General features: G+C 37.6%; 1 protein-coding gene across 1 annotated transcript in view; it reads right to left on the reverse strand.

Moving 5' to 3' along the window:
* Window positions 1-18,843, reverse strand: part of DNAH5 (dynein axonemal heavy chain 5) — a 271,398-nt gene that overhangs the window by 98,686 nt on the left and 153,869 nt on the right. The window contains exons 41-47 of the mRNA XM_087443140.1: window positions 17,647-17,800; window positions 13,310-13,456; window positions 10,648-10,889; window positions 7,783-7,959; window positions 7,166-7,367; window positions 6,183-6,325; window positions 5,324-5,458 (exon numbers count right to left, since the gene is read on the reverse strand). Coding sequence (XP_087299266.1) covers window positions 5,324-5,458; window positions 6,183-6,325; window positions 7,166-7,367; window positions 7,783-7,959; window positions 10,648-10,889; window positions 13,310-13,456; window positions 17,647-17,800 — 1,200 coding nt within the window. The remainder of the gene's footprint in view (window positions 1-5,323; window positions 5,459-6,182; window positions 6,326-7,165; window positions 7,368-7,782; window positions 7,960-10,647; window positions 10,890-13,309; window positions 13,457-17,646; window positions 17,801-18,843) is intronic.

Consider the following 18,843-nt stretch of genomic DNA (forward strand, 5'->3'; position numbering starts at 1 on the left):
TTCTCTCAACTCATCTATTAATAAAAAATTGAAATCTCTAGCAGGGGCCTGATTAAGAGCAGTTTACACTGTTTTCTGAGAAGAAACAAAAACTTTACTCTGAAATAAGAGAATAGTAGTCAGCATATCATCTTCTTAAGCAATTTTTGGAACCTAAAACTGATTCTGATCTTGCCGTCTATCTATCTCACACACACATGTGATACCAGGGTTAACCTCACCTGTGATGGTGGCATTTGAAGAAATAAAAACTAGATTGTTAGAAATCCAGATAGATTTAGGAATGGAGGTGAGGAAAGCTGCCTTTCTCCTTTCTAAGCCAGGAGCCCTAAAACTAGGGGCGATTCAATTTTCTGAATTGATTTCTTAATAGACAATTCAGCCTCTAAAACTCCTAAAAAATTAATATAATATTAATATAATGTAAATATTAAATTCCCCCAAGTAATGGTCAACTCTTTCAATACATTCATTGATTTCTAATCCCCTAAAGAAATTAATCCTCTCCTCCTCTGGGCTCCACAATACTTAGATTACACCATAAGTAGCACTTATCACATCAGCTGTAATGGACTGTGCACACGTCTGTTTCCTCAACCAGACAGAGGGAGAAAGACTGCACCGGAAGGGGTATTGGCAGGGTCATGTAGAGTTGAAAAGGTTGTGCACCGCCCAATTCTTGGGTTTACCATTCACACAACTGTCTCTGTGAATGGGACACACACAAATCTGCATAACTTGCATGGCCTTATACAACAGCTCTGACTAGATTTAAAGTCAGAAAAAAGGGCTAACTGAAGGCACAGAAAGAGAAACCGCAAATAAGAGGGGCCTGCGGTATTACATCCAATTAACTTGAAATATAAAATATACTTAATTTTAGGCTTCCATATATCTGCTATTTAGCTAAAGGATAAAAATGGAGACATTATGCTCTCTGTTAAAAAATTTACTGCCTAAATAAGATCTTCCCACTTTATTACAATTCACCAAAACCAAATGAAAACAGTCTTACATTAGTGAAGTTTAAAATGCTCAATAGTACATTATAAGAAGTAAAATGAGGGGCTGGCCCTGTGGCCTAGTGGTGAAGTTTGGCGCACTCTGCTTTGGCGGCCCAGGTTTGGTTCCCAGGTGCAGACCTACACCATTCGCTAGTGGCCATGCTGTGGTGGCAACCCACATGCAAAGAAGAAGAAGATTGGCACAGATGTTAGCTCAGGGCAAATCTTCCTCAAGCAAAAGGAGGAAGATTGGCAATAGATGTTAGCTCTGGGCGAATCTTCTTCAGCAAAAAAAAAAAAAAAAAAAAGTAAAATGATATCTAAAACATGAAAATACAATAATGCATAACTAGATGCTAAAAATAAAACAAATGCAGTAAGTGATAAATCAGTCATTTGAATATTAATGTGGATAAAGAAAAGCCATTGGAAGGAGGCAAATGGCTAAACTGGAAAAGCACAGCAGAGCATACAGGGACCTGCTTTCTCACTGGGTTCTGCTACCAACTAAGTATGTGAACTCAAACAAGCACTTTAATTTCCTTCCACCTGGGTGCATTAATATTAACAGTAAAACCTGACATTTTTAGAGAGCTTTACCATGAAAAAATACTTTCATATATTATCTCTTATGAATCTCCCCTGGAAAGTAGTCTTCAAACTGTGCTCTGAGGAGCCAAAAGGATTTTCTGCAGTCACAGGGGCCCTTCAGGAAGCGGGATGAGGTTGAAAGTGATTTCAGGAGCCCAGCTCCAATTCCACTGAAGCAAATGCATGGTTACCTGTTTTATAGCTTAGTCTTCTGCATAACATTTCATTTGGAGAAGTGGTTCTGACTCTAGAAAAAAATGCAGAATTTCCTTCCAGGCTCTATGATTTCTCATTTTTAAAAAACAAAACCTATTGCTATGCAACCATTTGTAAGATGATTGCTGCATTCAAAACACTTTAAGATTATTTTCAGAAGAGATAAATCTTTTCAGAAATTCTCTTAGGACACTTTCTCTTTCTTCTTCTTACCTTCCTGTATTGTTTAAATTTTTAAATATATGTATGGATTACTTTCAAAAATAGAAAAAAAACATTAAAACAATATTTGTTTCCAAAAAAAAAAATATCTCTTAAAAGACCAACAGAATTCCCTTAGCCAAAAAACAGGGAGACCACATAATTTTGTCCTAATCACACACATCTGATAGTGACAGGGGATGCCATTAATTGTTAATCTGAGAAAAATGGAAGTAACGTGGACTGTCCTAGGCAAAGAGGGACAGATAGTCAGTCCTCCTACTGATAAAAGATGTGGAAGTGACACCGTGGTGAAAACAAAGGACACCCTGATGAAAACAACCTGTCGAGTAACAGACATGTGTCCTTGACACATGTGCCATCGTGGGAACACAGGAGGGACGGACAGTATCTATTTTCTCATCTACCATGTCAATTTGGTTTGGATCCAGACAAGTGGGAGACCAGAGACGAAGGCTCGGCTCCACCAGCCCCTGTTTAGCACGAACAGCTGAAAATTACAGTGAGAATGTTAATTACAACAGCTTGGCTAATTGAAAGCTTTCTGAAACTAATGAGTCCAGTGTACTAGAAAGCTCTGACGCTCAGCAGTCAAAACAGGCACTCAGCAGAGCAGATGATCCTATGACGCTTCTGAACAGAAGAAGAAACAGGAAAGAGCTGATGCCACCTTCACACTGAAGGACAGGAAGGAATGAGGCTAAAGCAGTTGTGAATCAGATAATGGCACCCTAAAGGATACAGATTTTTATGTTTTAAAAGCCCGCTTCATTATTCTTCTAATTATTCTACTTCAACGTGGTACCACTTCTAGAAATGTATTATATAGTTTATAAATTTGTATAACAAACAGGTTGCTTTCTAGATCATGTATGCCTTTTTGCAGGAAATTAATAAATATCTCAGGTTAACCACAGATCTTTACCACCTTAAAGGGGTAAATATCACCAAGAGTTGCTAACAAAAATACAGTGATAAGGTCTTGTTATATACTAAAGAATTGGCTGGGCTTTGCCCCTGCTTCCTAGGTTGAGCCTTTAAACCCTTGGAATTTCCTGAGTAATAGGAATGCCTTTGTTATTCATGGTGAGTCCCTCAGACCACTCATGACAGAAAGACTAACCATTTTATTCGAGGGTTGGGTCTTTGAACCACATGATTGATATCAGCTGACCTCTTGGGAGGGTAAGGGGCTTGGAGATTGAGTTAAATCACATGGCCAATGACTCAATCAATCATGCCTATGTAATGAAACCCCAATAAAACTCTGGACATCGTAGTTCAGGTGAGCTTCCTGGCTGGTGATATACACCGGTGTGCCTGGAGGGTAACACATTCTGAGGACACCGAAGGTTGCCTTTGGTACCCTTCCAAACCTTGCCCTATGCGTCTCTTCTTTTGGCAGATCCAACTCATATCTTTTATAATAAAACTGTAATCATAAGCATAGCACTTTCCTGAATTCTGTGAGCCATTCTAGCAAATTATAGAAACTGAGAGGATCATCAGAGCCCTTGAATTTGTAGCCAGTTGTTCAGAAGTGCTGGCAGCCTGGGAACCCCTGAGCTTGTAGCTGGTTTCTGAAGTGAAGGAAGTCTTGTGAGGACTGAGTCCTTCACCTGTGAAGTCTTTAGTAACTCCAGGTAGTTACTGTCAGAATTGCACTGCAGTCCTAAAGATTTAATCCAGTCTCAAGAAATGTGAATAGCTAGATAATTACCCAATATAATGAGAAAAGAAAACAACACTTTGATTTAATGTTTTAAAACCTGCATCACAAGTAAAGTTATAATTATAACCTTTAAAGACGATGTCTCTTAAAGTAAAACTAACAAAAGTTTTTTAAATGTACAACAATATCAAGGGAATGTGTATAACGTTAGCATCTTGCCAGCCTAGGATCATTTAATGTGCTGTTCCCCAAACTCAAAAATACCACTGCTGAGTCTCTGCAATTTGAGGTTGACCTTCCATCCAGACCTTCCCATCACGACACTGTGTAAATGGTATTCATCTGATAGAAGGCTAGCCAGTATTGGAAATTCCATCTCTAACAGAGGAGCATAACATAGATGACAGTCTCATTTAGAAACTTAATCAATGATCTTAGTTTATTGTCACTCTGCATTTACCAATTACATTAAGTGATAAACGTACATGATTTAGCGATGCTCTCAACAATTTTCATTGCTCTTTGATATTTTCATTCCAACAACTAAAGAACAACAAAGTTAATCAAAAGCAAAGCTCTTTGGATTTGGATTCTCCTACAAATTTCCCTTCCTTTTGCAATTTATGAAATGCATCTTTTTTATTAACGTATTCATGTTCTAATACAGACATGCGAGATGATTTGAAAACAACTGAAGCATGAACTGACATTGAGCATTTTCCTCCCCAGTTTCAATAGGGTCTTAAACAACTTAGGAACAGGAGAAAAACAACCAGTCAGCCACTGCCAACCTAGTCATTCTTGGCAGTTTCATTGACAAAAGCAATGCAAATTTGAGGGGTTTTTTTTTCTGATACTCCTCAATGATATGATAGGGTAAAATCTTTAATATGCTAAGATTCTAAGATTTTATTCCTTATTGCAATTGATAATGGGAGCCACTGTGGAATATTAAGTCAGGGAACAACAAGATAAAAGCAGCAATATAGGAACCAGAGATTGGAAGAGGACTAAAAGCTAGACTGGAAGAGAATTATACTTGAACCAAGACCAGCTGGGAATTCCTCCAGGCTAATACTTGGTGTGGAATCATGAAGAAGTGGATTATGCAGAGGTAGACAGGGAGAATGAAGAAAAAGGATGAGATGTGAGAGTATTTCTTTAGATACATTAACAGCCCTTGATTCAAGAGAGACCCATTAAAGATAACTCCAATGCATTTAGTCTAAAGGCTAGAATAATATTAACACCCACCAAAAAGCAGACAATAGAGAAAGGAAGTAGGTTTAGGTAGAGGAATAAATTATTTCTTTCAGTTTTGGATTTTGCTTGTTCACAAGCTTTTCTACATAAATATTTTAAACAGTACTGAGGCCTTTAATATCTTATATAAGCTTTTCATTTCTCCATAATTTAAGATGTTTATGTATCATAATCTAACTAGGGAGAGAGTCTATTGCAGTTGAATAGAGATAATGGAAGACATACGCAGGGGATTTACCACGGCTGTGAAAGTGCAGATTAAGTTCAGTGGGCACAGGCAGAATAGTAAAGAGATCTGAGCCCCTAACGTTTATGACCAACTTGGGCTTCATGAGCAATACCAAAGAGCCAGTACCTGAAACATTAGCGGGGTGGTTGCAGAAGAAAAGTTCAGACTCTTGATCACATGACTTTCAGGATCATATTTTGACATAAATCCTTTGATTATGACTGTTTTGGCTGTTCCTTGTTCGCCAATTAACAGCACAGCCTAAAATAGGAGTTGAGAAAGAAATCCAAGAAATACAATTAAATGATTGTCATGGGCTGAATTGTGTCCCCACAAAATTCATATGTGGTAGCCCTAACCCCCAGGACCTCAGAATGTGACTGCATTTGGAAACAGGGTCTTTAAAGAGGTGGTTAAGGTAAAATGAGGCCACAAAGGTGGGCCCTAGTTAAATCTAACTGGCATCCTTGTAAGATGAGGAAATATGGATACACACAGAAACAGCAGGGATGCACACACACAAAAACGATGTGAGGACACAGCAAGAAGACAGCCATCTGCAAGTCAAGGAGAGAGGCCTCAGAAGAAACTAAACCTGCCGACACCTTAATCTTGGGCCTCAAGCCTCCAGAACTGTGGGAACAGAAATGTCTGTTGTTTAAGCCACCCAGTCTGTGATATTTGGTTATGGCAGCCTAGCAAACTAATATAGTGATCCAAAAAGAAGGACATCTCTTTGGAAAAACAAGTCAAAATTTACTTTCTCTCAACTAATACATGACAAATAATTATTTAATTATGAATTAGAACTATTTGACTCTAATATTCTTACTGGGGAATTATAAAAGAAGTATACTAATTTGGGTAATATTTTCATTTATTCTAAACAGCAACATAAAACATTCTAAAATAAATGTAAGATGCTTCTTGTTTTCAAGTGACATTTTAAAATATGCTGTTTTTAATAAAAGTTAAAGAGCCATACCTTGCCCTGTTTGGCGATGGTTTTAATTAGAAAGTCAGTCCTCACATTGTCAACATTTGGCACCAGGATGGAGCCATATTCTGGGGTGACATTAGATGGATACACATATTCCTCCGTACACGTGTTCCAGTGCATCCATTTACCTGAGGTGCACAGAGAACATTTACGTCTTCATATTCCTAGTAATAATTGAACTCCTAACTGTAATGAGCAGACATCTTCCAAAAACTCCCATAAAATAAAGATCATTAGAATCAGAGTTCTAAGTATTTAAGTGAGTGTTAGCCCAGTCAGAATTTCCCAAGGAACTATCCCCAAGTGGTAATATTAGGAAATATTAAGAAGTAACTTGAAATTTTCTTTTTAAATAGGTAGGTTTTCAATAACATAAAGTGTATATAAAAATTTAGAACACACTGACAGTAACAGGCACCTGAAATCATTTTAAAATGTCTAATCTCACAAGCTTTTCATCACACACTTCCTTAATTGTAAGACCAAAAATAAAAGATATATAAATATTACATATATATGAACTTCATATGTGTGTGTATATGTATTTTATATACATATGTATACACACACAAATAAGCTTAAAGAATATATGTAGATATAGATGTATAGACACATACACATATTTGGTAAAAATACACTTCATACTTTGTAATTTTTATGTAAATTGCTGATTATATCAAACGAATGGCTGAAATAGATCTGATTTGGGATATCTTCTGGTTTTAATTCATTCAAAAATTCACTACACAATATATTTAACAAGAGACAAACGGGCATTTGAAACACAATCAAAATAAGTTTTTTAAAAAGAAACAATTACCTTTCTTTGCACATGAAAATTTCCATTTTCATTTTACAGCCACAGTTTTACCTACCATTAGAAAAATATATCTATTTCGTGTAAATATTGGCCATTTGGGAAAAACTGTTCCCGCGTGTTATGTACGAACGGAAGCGAGCATCCTCACCATCGGACGCGACGTAGTAGTCAAACATGGTGCCGTTGGGCCCGGCCGGGGGCGGCAGATCCAAGCCCAGCGAGTCCTGCGAGCGCAGCCAGAGCTCCACCCGCCGCCGGCCGTCCAGTTCCAGCGCGGCCCCTGCGCTCCACATCAGGGAGAACACGTAGAGTCTCCCCAGGTGCTCTGGCGTGACCTCCACACCTTGCTCCTGAGCACGAAGGTAACTTTTTTTAAAATTACTTAACTCTCAAACAAAAACTTTGCTTTGAGATTTAATGAAAAGAGCAAAGATATAAAAGGGACAACAGTATTCCCCAAGACAAGAACAAAGGAAAGATGAATAAAACTGGAGAACAAATGCGGAACGCATCTCAAGGAATACCAAGCTGGTTTCCGAAATAAATTTGGGATGCTTATTAGATGATTGCGAACCTGCAACTAAATTACAAATCCATGGCTTGCTTTGTGAAAAAAAGAAATGAAAAAAATACAAAATATCCGGGGTCCATGTTTGAAACATTCCCCCTCCCCCATAGCTCTAACACAATCAATTTCAAATATTGTACTCTCTGCACAGTATGGCTCGGCTAATAGAGAAATTTCTAGAAAGTTCAGTGGTTTACCTTCGGAGGGATCAGGCCTTGAAGCATGTTAATGCTTTGCATGATTACAAAGGCCTCCAGCATCTCCATTTTGTATTCTAAGTTCTGAATACTGAAGCGATACAGATCTGGAAAAGACTTGATGTACAGCTGACGAAGAATTTCAGCTTCTTGAGGCGAGCGTTTTTTAAGAAAACCCTGTTAGTTCACAGATTAATGCATTAATTAAACTTATTAGCACGCCAAGAAAATGGCCATTTTTAGACAAAAGTTTTTAAAATATCAATTAACAATAATACTAATATCTAATGAGTATTGCACTTATGATGTGCCAGGCCTTGCTGTAAATTCTTTCATGTATTAACTCATTGAATTCTCAAAACAACTCTATGAGGTAGGAGTTATTATTATTATCCTCCTTTTACAGAGGAGGAAGCTGAGGCCCAAGGAGTTTAAGTGCCTAGGATCCCACAGCTGATAGGTGGCAAGGCCAGAATTCAAACCCAGAGTCTGGCTCTAGGGTCCACACATTCAGCTAGAACACTGTGCATATGCTCAGGTCTTGAAGCTATAATGGATAAAAAGTCTTCACCTCTGGATTAAAATATGCTAGGAGAAAATGAGGAGGCTTATATATGGAAATAATTTTTAAAAGGAAAAGGAATGAAGATCAACAGAGGAAATCCATACCCAGTTTTTTAAATGGGAAACAAATATTTATCACAATTAGTTGTTTCCTTTTATTTCTTCTAACTTAATTAATAATCAATGTAGCAAAATATCAAAGAATACTCAGGAAAATGGAGAATTGAGTCATTTGGGGAACCCAATATGAGCAACGTGCGTGCCAGTCATAACAAAATAATACTTAACACACAATATTTTCTTAAGGTGAGGCAAGTTCTCTTGGCAACAAGAGATCAACTCATTCATACAGACTCTGAACAGAAGCAATAAAATGTTGACTCCAAATTATTCATCAGTTCATGAATTTACCATGGTTCCATAGCAACAAAAACAAAATATAGCACTTTTGAGTCGATGGAACCAAAAAACATCATACACTGGTCCAAGTAATTAGGTTGGCTCCCAGAAGCTGACAAATTCCCAAGAATATAACTTCTCCATTGGTCTGCCCGCCAGTAACTCTCTCAGAGCTGCGTTGCACTGCTCTAAACATTTCCACGTGATCCTTTGTGAGTCTTGCTTCTTCCTAACCATTTGCAAAAAGAAACTGCATTGTTTAAAAGCATGTAAAAATATGAGGTAGGTGTAGCATTAATGTAAAGGCCTTATTCAGCTTCAACATGGACAGAATATAATAGAAGCTTATTTCATAAATAGCAAACTCTAAATATTCATTAGCTAGTAGCGTGAAAGTATTTTTAAAAAGCCTTTGTGAATTTGCAGTATTTGCGGAAAATCGCATAAATACATATTCACTTGGAGTTTGCTGTATCTGTGGTTACCAAGCCTGAATCTATTGTGATGCTTTGCAAACAACAACTACTCCTGCTCCTCCTCCCAGAGATGCTAATTTGGTAGGATTGGGGCATGACCCAATCATCTGTATTTTAAAGTACTGTCATTGCTGATTATTTTTGCGAAGCCAGAGTTGAAAACCCTTGCTCTGCATTCTCCGTAATGGATGGATAATTTAATCGTGAAAACTGAAAATCTTTAGAAGCATTTTTAGTGACATATCACAACTACATGTCAGTATTATTTTGCTATATGATCCCCTCCTTCTTCACATCTTCATACTTTACCAAATCTACACCCTTTTGCAACCCAGAACTGTATAAATTCTGAAAAGATATTATTAAAAGTTAGGATATACCCAGAGAAATAGAAGCACAAAAATGTAATGGCAATATAAAATAAACAACTATTTTATTCAAATTACGAGTTCATAAGTTTTCAATCAAAATCATCTTCCAAAAACTTATATATGGGGGCCAGCCTGATGGCGTAGTGGTTAAATTTGCTTCAGTGGCCCAGAGTTCACAGGTTTGGATCCCAGGCATGGACCTACACACCGCTCATTGAACCATGCTGAGGCGTCCCACATTTAAAGTAGAGGAAGATGGGCAGGGATGTTAGCCCAGGGCCAGTCCTCCTCAGCAAAAAGAGAATTGGTGGTGGATGTTAGCTCAGGGCTAATCTTCCTCACCAAAAAAAAAAAAACACATATAAATGAAAATAACGAATGTGACCAAAAATGTCAAAAAAGATTTACAGATGGCTTATCTAATAAACATTCTGCCTTACATTACAGTATTTATTTAGTAAAATATCTAATCATACAAGGCATTTAATTATACTCTGATTATAATCAATATATTCTAGAATATATTGGTGGTAATAAAATAATCTACCTTATTATGAAGTGAAGAGATATTATCTGAAATGTTATTTCCAAGTACAAACTTAAAACTAACATTATGACTATTGAATCTCATAAAAATTCCTTATATGCAATTTTAATAAATTGTCTTCTTCAAGTTCATATTCAAAGATGGTTGCTCCCAAACGTTATGCAAACGAGCACCTTTTAAAAATGTCATGAATCCCCGAAGTGATAAAATTAAATTTTACTTATTCAGTCACAGTTTGGCAGAATTATTGATTCACCTAGGCTTTGCAATTACTCCACAACCCACAGGTTGGAAATCACGGGTCTAATGTGATATTAGAAGAATATGGAAGAACCCATGAGGAGCAATCAGAGTTTAGAGGTCACAGAGCATCAAGGATCTGCCATAAACATTACCAGGAAAATGCAATTACACCACAGGTCTGCAGAAAAATCAGCAGGCACACTACACGAATGCTAAAGGATCTCTTTTCCTCTTTAATTGTACAAAAGAAAGACTCCAATCATACCTCAAGAATAGGACTCCAATCGAGGACAGAAGAACTCATGAAAACCATCCCATTTCTTGAGACAGTAGCAGGCGAAGCATTGTCAATGTTATGAGGTTCGAAAACGATCTTGCAGTTTGGAGCCATGGGAATCCGATCGCCATTGGCAAGGGTTAGAGTTTTGTTGTCATCCAAAACGGAATTCAGATTTTCAATCCATATGGCATCTACTGGACCATCAAGAACTATCCAGATATGTTCCCCTAGAATATCCCACCAAAGGCGGGGGAAAAGCATACATTCATATATGTGCATATGTACACAACTATGATGCTTGAAGAAGTATTATAATTTGATGCAATTTTCATTAATTTTTAAATAAAGCTTTGATCTAAAGGATTATCTTATTTTATCACACAGGAGTTTTCCGATTCTTTATACAGCAGTTGTTTAAAGCCCATAATCAAGGCAAAAAGTCATTTGTTGACTGAACAAATTCATTGAGCACCTTCTATGGATCAGCACTGTTCTAGGGTCTGGGGATATTGTGGTAAATAGGACAACATCCTGACTTCACAGAGCTTACATTCTAAGGGGAAGAGATGATAACTAAACCAATAAGCAAAGAAATATATAAGATAAGAAAAATTAAGCAGGATAAGAGGATGGGGCATTGTTTTAGATAAGATGGTCAATGGAATATTTCATGAGTAGAATGAAGTGATGTGAAGATCTAGAGGTAGAATTTTCCAGGCAGTGGGAATAGCAAATGCAAAGGTTGTGAAATGGGTACAAACTTAGGGTGATCATGTTCCATGAACAGCAAGAAGTTGAACCTGTTTAGCAAGAAGAGGGGAAGGGGGAGAGGGATGTGAGTCTGAGATGTCCAACAGAGATCCCATAGAATTGTGGAGTTGGCCATTCAAGGGAGAGGTCGAGGCTGGAGATTAAAATATAGAAGCCATCAGCTTAGACATGGCATGTAAAACCATGGACTGGGTAAGTTTCTTCTAGATAATAAGGGTAGATAAAGACAGGAGGTCTGAGGACAGAGCCACTTCAATCTTTAAATTTCTGGTAGGGTCTCCTTTGCTGGCTCCTCCCGCTGGTAGACCTCTTGATGAAGCAGAAGTGGGAGAGCCAGCAGATTAGGTATCCTTGAAGCCAAGTGACAGAAGAGTTTCAAGAAGGGAAATGATGAAGTGTGCCAGATGCTGCTGAGAGCGGGACTAGACCAAGAATTGACAATTTGTATTTGACAAGCTGGAAGTCACAAATGTCCTTAATAGAGCAGTTTTGGAGGGACACTGGGAACAAAACCTGATGGGAATCACTTAAGGAGATATTTGGAGGTAAAGAATGTGACAAAGATCAGCGGAATTCTCAACAGGAATGCCACTGTAAATTTAGGTATTCAGTTTAATAGTTCCTCTTAACTTCTTAACCACTAGTTTCTCTTACTCACCAACACCATGACCAAGTTTGTAGTTCTAATTTTTACTTACTATGTAATAACTGTGAAATATTCTATGTCAAATAAACTGCTTTCAAAATCCTAATTATACTCATTTGACTCAAATTTAAGTAAAATGATGATCTAATCACCAGAGTCACTTTAAAAGAAAAAGCATATGTTGCCTTTTTTAAGGAGGAAAAAAAACCACCTTTCTGAGCTCCTATTTCTTGAGGTAACATTTGGTCAATGGATCTGTGTTTATGCAAGATTAATGGAACAAATCAGAAACAAAATTTGATTTATTTCCAGTAAAACAACAACAATTTCTAATATGAGCACACTCTAGAAATTAAGCATTTTCATTTCCCTTTGGACCATTGACGTTAGGTTGATCAGCTACAGTCTCTAAATGAGGACTTTGGTGGCACCACCTTAAACATTTTTCAATAGAACGCTGTTGCCCAAAGCATAAACTCATAAATAATGTCACAAACATCTTGTCCTCCTCCTATATTCTTTCTCCCTGCAATTGCATTCACTGTTCCTGTCTTCTACTCACTCAGGAGTGAGAAAACACAATGAGAAGAGAGTTAATATCACCTCTTCCATCTGAGCTTATATCCTGGGAACACTGGGTTCAATTTACAGAGTCCATAAGTGAGAGAATATTCAGCGTGAACCACTAGCCCTTAACAAGTTTCCTTACCCAACAACCAAACACCAATGTACATCTAAACAGAATAATTTTTTAGTTCAATATATGATCCATTTTTGATATACACAATTTTCTTCCCAAAGAAACCCATTTCCTCCTGTGGTTTTATAGGGGAATCAGTTTTCTAAAAATATGCTGTACTTAAATAGAGTAACATTTTAAAAATATTCAGTGAAAATAGTTATGGTAAAATCACTTTATTCAATACTATCAATTTTCCTTAACAGCTTTTTCTATTTTATTCTAAGATATCACAGGGATACAGAAATGTCTTTTCAAAAGGAAAACAATTCTCGTTGTAACCAAAAAAAAAGTTAGAGGAGAGGGATATTTTAAATACACTAATCAATAATTTCAGTATTTCAACATTCACAAATATTTTGATTTATGATTTCTTAGTCTTGGCTAAGATATTATACGGAGAATACAGTTGTTCCACTAATTCTAAATAGCCACTAAGGATTTTATTTAGAAGTACATGTCAAAAATAACACTTGTAACTCATATTCTACCTTTCTTAGCCCTTAATGTTTTCCTCCAAAGAGTAGAAAATATTCCATCGGTCCAGTCATTCGTGGCCACGTCGAGCCGACCAAACATCTGTGGGGCCGTAATCGCTTTGGGATTCATCCTCATCTCCCGGTGTGGTTTTCCACAATCTACACCAAGTAAATCCAAATTTTAAACAACTCAGATGTAGAGTGAACCATCATTAGGCAACATTGCACTAATTTGCAGTGTACTGTCAGCAGGCGTTCAAAATATGAAAAATGCAAAATTACATTGAAAATATATGTCTTACTGCATTCCAAGTTATCATAATTAGCCTCATTAGATTTCATTGATTAGAGCACTTTTGCTTTTATCTTCTGTAAAAGAAAATTACATGTTACTTTATATAAAGGGAGAAAAAGAATACCATGTTGGAATTGACGAAGAAATTAATGCAATCTGGAAGTTCTTCAAATTTCACAGCTCAAAATCTTTTGGTTTATTGTGTACAAGAGTAAATCTTGTATCTGAAGTTTCACCCAGAAGATGCCTCATTCTCTCCTTGGATTTGCTCCTCTCAGCTTGGATTTGCTGAGATGTGTTCTTGCTCATTTGGAAAAAATATGCTAAACTAAGGTTGCAGGAATCAAGGACTTCTCTTTTGTGGTCAACCTCAAGAAAGATATTCAAATCTTTCAAACCCTAAAACTACTCTTAAATGGGCTGGATTCTGTATGTAAGGGACTTTGGTTAATCAGGAGAAAAGTGAAGAATAAAGTTTAAAGTATAAAATCATAAAAATATAAAACACAATAGGAATCAACAAACACAAGCACACATACATATATATGCACATTAGAATAGGTGCTACATTAAAAGCTGTTTAGAAAATTGACCATAGTTCTCTTTTTTCAAAATCGCAAAAAGAATCAGGGTAATCATTTGCAAGATTTTATGGTACTGAAGTTCAACTCAGTCACAATCCAGCTTTTTCAATAAATGATACCCATAAGACTGACAACACTTTTTAATCTAATCACACTTTACAAAAGGCCAGCAAATTCTTAAAGTGTATGACAGTATCGCAGGTGAAAACTGGACTTGGTCTGTTGCCCATATAAGAGAAACTATCAACTTATTTCATTATGGTAGTAGGTAGAATTGTATCATTTTTATTTAAAATGCCTTTATATTTCTATAAGAGCACTTTAAGAAAAAAATGCTTGACTTTCAAAATGGGAGTTAAACTAATTCCTCTTAATTCTGGCTGTCGGAACCTTATGGACCGCCATGCCGCCCCTCTATCCCGCAGTCTATTCTCTACATGGCCACCAGATGGCCTTCAACACACAGGGTTGATCATACCACGCCCCAGATCAATGGCTTCCCATCACCTACAGGATAAAACCTAGGTATTTAGTGTGACTTACAAAGCTCCTCATGCCATGCGTACTGTATTAATTTGAATTCCCCCCGAAAGCAAAGACTGAAAAACAAGGAAGTGGGTGCTGGGATTCTGGAGTGAGAGGAAAGAGAGTGAGACAGGAAAGGAGAGAAAGCCAATAATCAGCTCATTGGTGAGCTGGTCACAGATGTAGTGTCCCTCCCATAGATAAGAGGAGGTAGGACATTTGCCTTCAAACTCTTCTCCTCTGGTGCTTGAGGGTATGGCTGCCTCAGGGGCATTAATTCCCACCCAACCCCTACATCCAGGCTGAGCCAGTTCCCTAGCCTCAAGGAAAGTTATAAGGCTGAAAAACTGGGAGATATCACTGGAGTTTTGGGGAGAAACTGACCAACAGCTGCATCTGTGGCAGGGGAGGGCCAAAAGGATGTGGCACTGGGCACCAACAGCATCTGCTACATCTCTTCATCTCCCCCACACACAAATTACATTTCATCCACGCCAAAGCACTTCCCCAGGTATATCACGGTCTCTCCGGTCCCTCCTACCTGCACAGCTCTTTGTTCTGCTAAGAATGCCTTTTTTCCATCTGCTACTCAACCCTCAAACCTCAGCTGAAGTAGCACCTGCCCTGTAAGCCTTTCTCTAATTCCTGAGAAAGGTTTCTGATCTCCTTTGGCTCTGCTCACAGCATAACTGTCCAAACCTTCTCATAGAAATTCCATGTTGACTTATAATCATCTGTGTCACTCTGCTACACTGTAAGCTCCTTGAAGACATGACCATTTATTTCATGCCTCCTGACCCATATCTAGTACAGAAACTAGCAGAAGCTCAAAGTACGGAACATCAAAGATATCTCATCAACAAATATATGAAGAATAAGAGAACAAATAACATACACGGATCTAGGAGAAGTTCAACCCAATTACCTTCTCAATCTTTTGGATAATTCAAGTTTCAGCAAAAACCAGTGTTTCACTTAAGATAACAGATGTTTGCCCTATATACTAAAACCAAGAACAACTTAATAAACAGCAAATAGTCTAATGATTAATTCATCTTTGCAAACAACTTCTCCAAAACCAGTGAGGCCATATGGATTACATGATTTAGACATATCATTCATAATGTATCTATATTGTTTAATATTTAGTACTCATTGTGTTCAAGTACCAGGTGCATTGGTAGTTTATTGTTAACAGAAGACACCTACATAACAACAACAAAAGTATTATTAAGCATAATTTGAGAGGAAAACACACCATTTTAAAGCAATGTAAAAATCCCCAAACAGAATTTTAACAGCAAACATGAAAACCTCATGGTCGGTCCTGCAGGTGTGAGCTCTCAGTTTTGGCAAAGGTAGATGATAGCTGAGAGCATAATCCTGTCTCAGTGTGAAGACTCCCTGGTGGAGTCTTGATGTACAGAATTCACTTCATCCCACAGCTGAGGAAACTGAGACTAAATCCAGGACCCTAGAGCTAACATAGACAATTTCCAGCAACCACCAACTCAATGTCAGTGCATTGGGGTTCCATGAGCTGACTGGAAACCCAACCAGCCACCTTTTCCTGTGGGATCATGTAGATGCATTCCAACAGCCAAAGTTCTGTGAAATTTTGGAACTCAACTCTTCCATGGCTAAAGAATTTTAGGAAGAGAGTCATCAGTGTTCGATCAGAACTGGAGAACACAAGAATAATCATGAATGTGGCAATGCCCGTTATCCTTAGATGACCTCGGGCTAGGGACGTAGATGTAAGGCTTAGGGACATCTGGAAATTGAAAGCATTTATTTAACTTCAGTAGAAAAATATCTGATTCCAGGTGGGAAATTAGTTTATGATTAGGATGATTTTCAACACATAGATTTTAAGAGTTGGAATTGGAATTATTTTTTATTTATTGAGAGGTAGCATGTTGTATTAAGTCATTATTGGGAAGTGGCATGGTATATTGGGGAAAGTCTGGGTGTTTCATTAGTGGGCCTTGACCTTAATTCTGAGTCCCATCACCTACCTTTGCAACCTTGAACATTTCTGAATGTTCATTATGAAACATCTCAAGATCATTATGAAAATTAAATGACATAACATATGTAAAACATAACACATGAAGACATTTTAAAAAGTCTTCTTCCTGCAACATTATTCATAAAAGCCGAGATATAGAAACAATCTAAGTGTCCATCAACAGATGAATGGATAAAGAAGATGTGGTGTATATATAGATATACACACATATATGTATGTATATACGTATGCTAGAATATTATTCAGTCATGAGAAAGAAGGACATTCTGCCATTTGTGACAACATAGATGAAACTTGAGAGCATTATGCTAAGTGAAAGAAGTTAGATAGAGAAGGACAAATACTGTATGATATCACTTATATTTGGAACATAAAAAAATCAAACTCAGAGAAACTGATTATAGATTGGTGGTTACCAGAGATTGGGGGGTGGGAGAAATGGGGAGATATTGGACAAAGGGTACAAACTTCCAGTTATAAGATTAACAAGTTTGGAGATCTAATGTACAACATAGTGATTATAGCTATTAATACTGTACCGTATACTTGAATGCTGGAAGAGAGTAGATCTTAAATGTTCTCACCACAAAAAAGAAATGGTAACTATGTGACGGGATGGAGATGGCAGCTAATGCAAAGTAGTAATCATTTTGCAACACATAAATGTTTCAAATCAATACATTGTACACATTAAACTGACATAATGTTAAGTGTCAATTATATCTCAATAAAGCTGAAAAAAATGTTTTTCCCCTCTGGTCCATTAATGTAATATGTTATCTCTAAAATGTACCCAATAATCAGTAAAGCAACATTGCCTCCTATAAAAATATATTAATATATCTACCTTTGTGTCCCTTTTTGGGGCATTCAAATGTGTCACCCAGAGCAACGAGCTTGGCTGCCCCCTTACCTGTCATGGCTTTCATCAAGGTGTGGATGCAGGTGGTCTTCCCTGCTCCACTAGGCCCCAGGGTCATCATTCCATGCCGTACTCTCTGTGTTTCAAACAGCTGGATGACTTTCAGTTTCCAAGGAGGATGGTTGATTAAACCAGCTTCTTCAACCTGAAAACATAACAAGACTCCCACATTGGGCCACATTAACTACAATCTGGACTTACCATTGTGCTCAAGATAAGCACAGACATGGAGTGGGGGTTAGAGGGATGGGGAGTTAGTGTTTAATGGGTATGGCATTTCAGTTTGGGAAGATGAAAAAAGTTCTGGGGCCAGCCCCGTAGCTTAGTGGTTAGGTGCGCGGACTCTGCTACTGGCGGCCCGGGGTTCTGATCCGGGCGCGGACCAACGCACTGCTTCTCCCGCCATGCTGAGGCGGCGTCCCACATACAGCAACTAGAAGGATGTGCAACTATGACATACAACTATCTACTGGGGCTTTGGGGGAAAAAAGCGGGGAGGATTGGCAATAGATGTTAGCTCAGAGCCGGTCTTCCTCAGCAAAAAGAGGAGGATTAGCACAGATGTTAGCTCAGAGCTCATCTTCCTCACAAAAAAAAACAAAACAACAACAACAAAAAAAAAAAGTTCTGAAGATGGTTGGTCATGATGTTTGCACAATAATGTGAGTATACTTAATGTCACTGAACTATACACTTAAAAAATGGCTAAAATGGTAAGTTTTATGTTATATATTTCACGACAATAAAAAAAAATTGCAAAAAATATATATATATACATAGACGAAAAGCAGGCTGAACATAAAATGTTTTCCCAAGCTAACAAGAAATATCTGAATTTGTCTTTGGGAATTAAATACATTTATATTAACATTTTGTTGAACGTATGTCTTAGAAGTAAGTTAAGGGCCGGCCCCGTGGCTTGGTGGTTAAGTGAGCGTGCTCCACTGCTGGCGACCCGAGTTCGGATCCCGGGCTCCCACCGGCGCGCTGCTTCTCCGGCCATGCTGAGGCCGCGTCCCACATACAGCAACTAGAAGGATGTGCAGCTATGACACACAACTATCTACTGGGGCTTTGGGGGGAAAAAATAAATAAATAAAATCTTTAAAAAAAAAAAAAAAAAAAAAAAGAATTGAATTGACTTGTAGGACACCCAATTGGTGTCCGCAGAAAATTTGAAAAAAAAAA

Source organism: Ceratotherium simum, chromosome 18 (genome assembly GCF_057802395.1).
Source record: "Ceratotherium simum simum isolate JZ-2026a chromosome 18, ASM5780239v1, whole genome shotgun sequence".
Taxonomy (NCBI): Eukaryota; Metazoa; Chordata; class Mammalia; order Perissodactyla; family Rhinocerotidae; genus Ceratotherium; species Ceratotherium simum.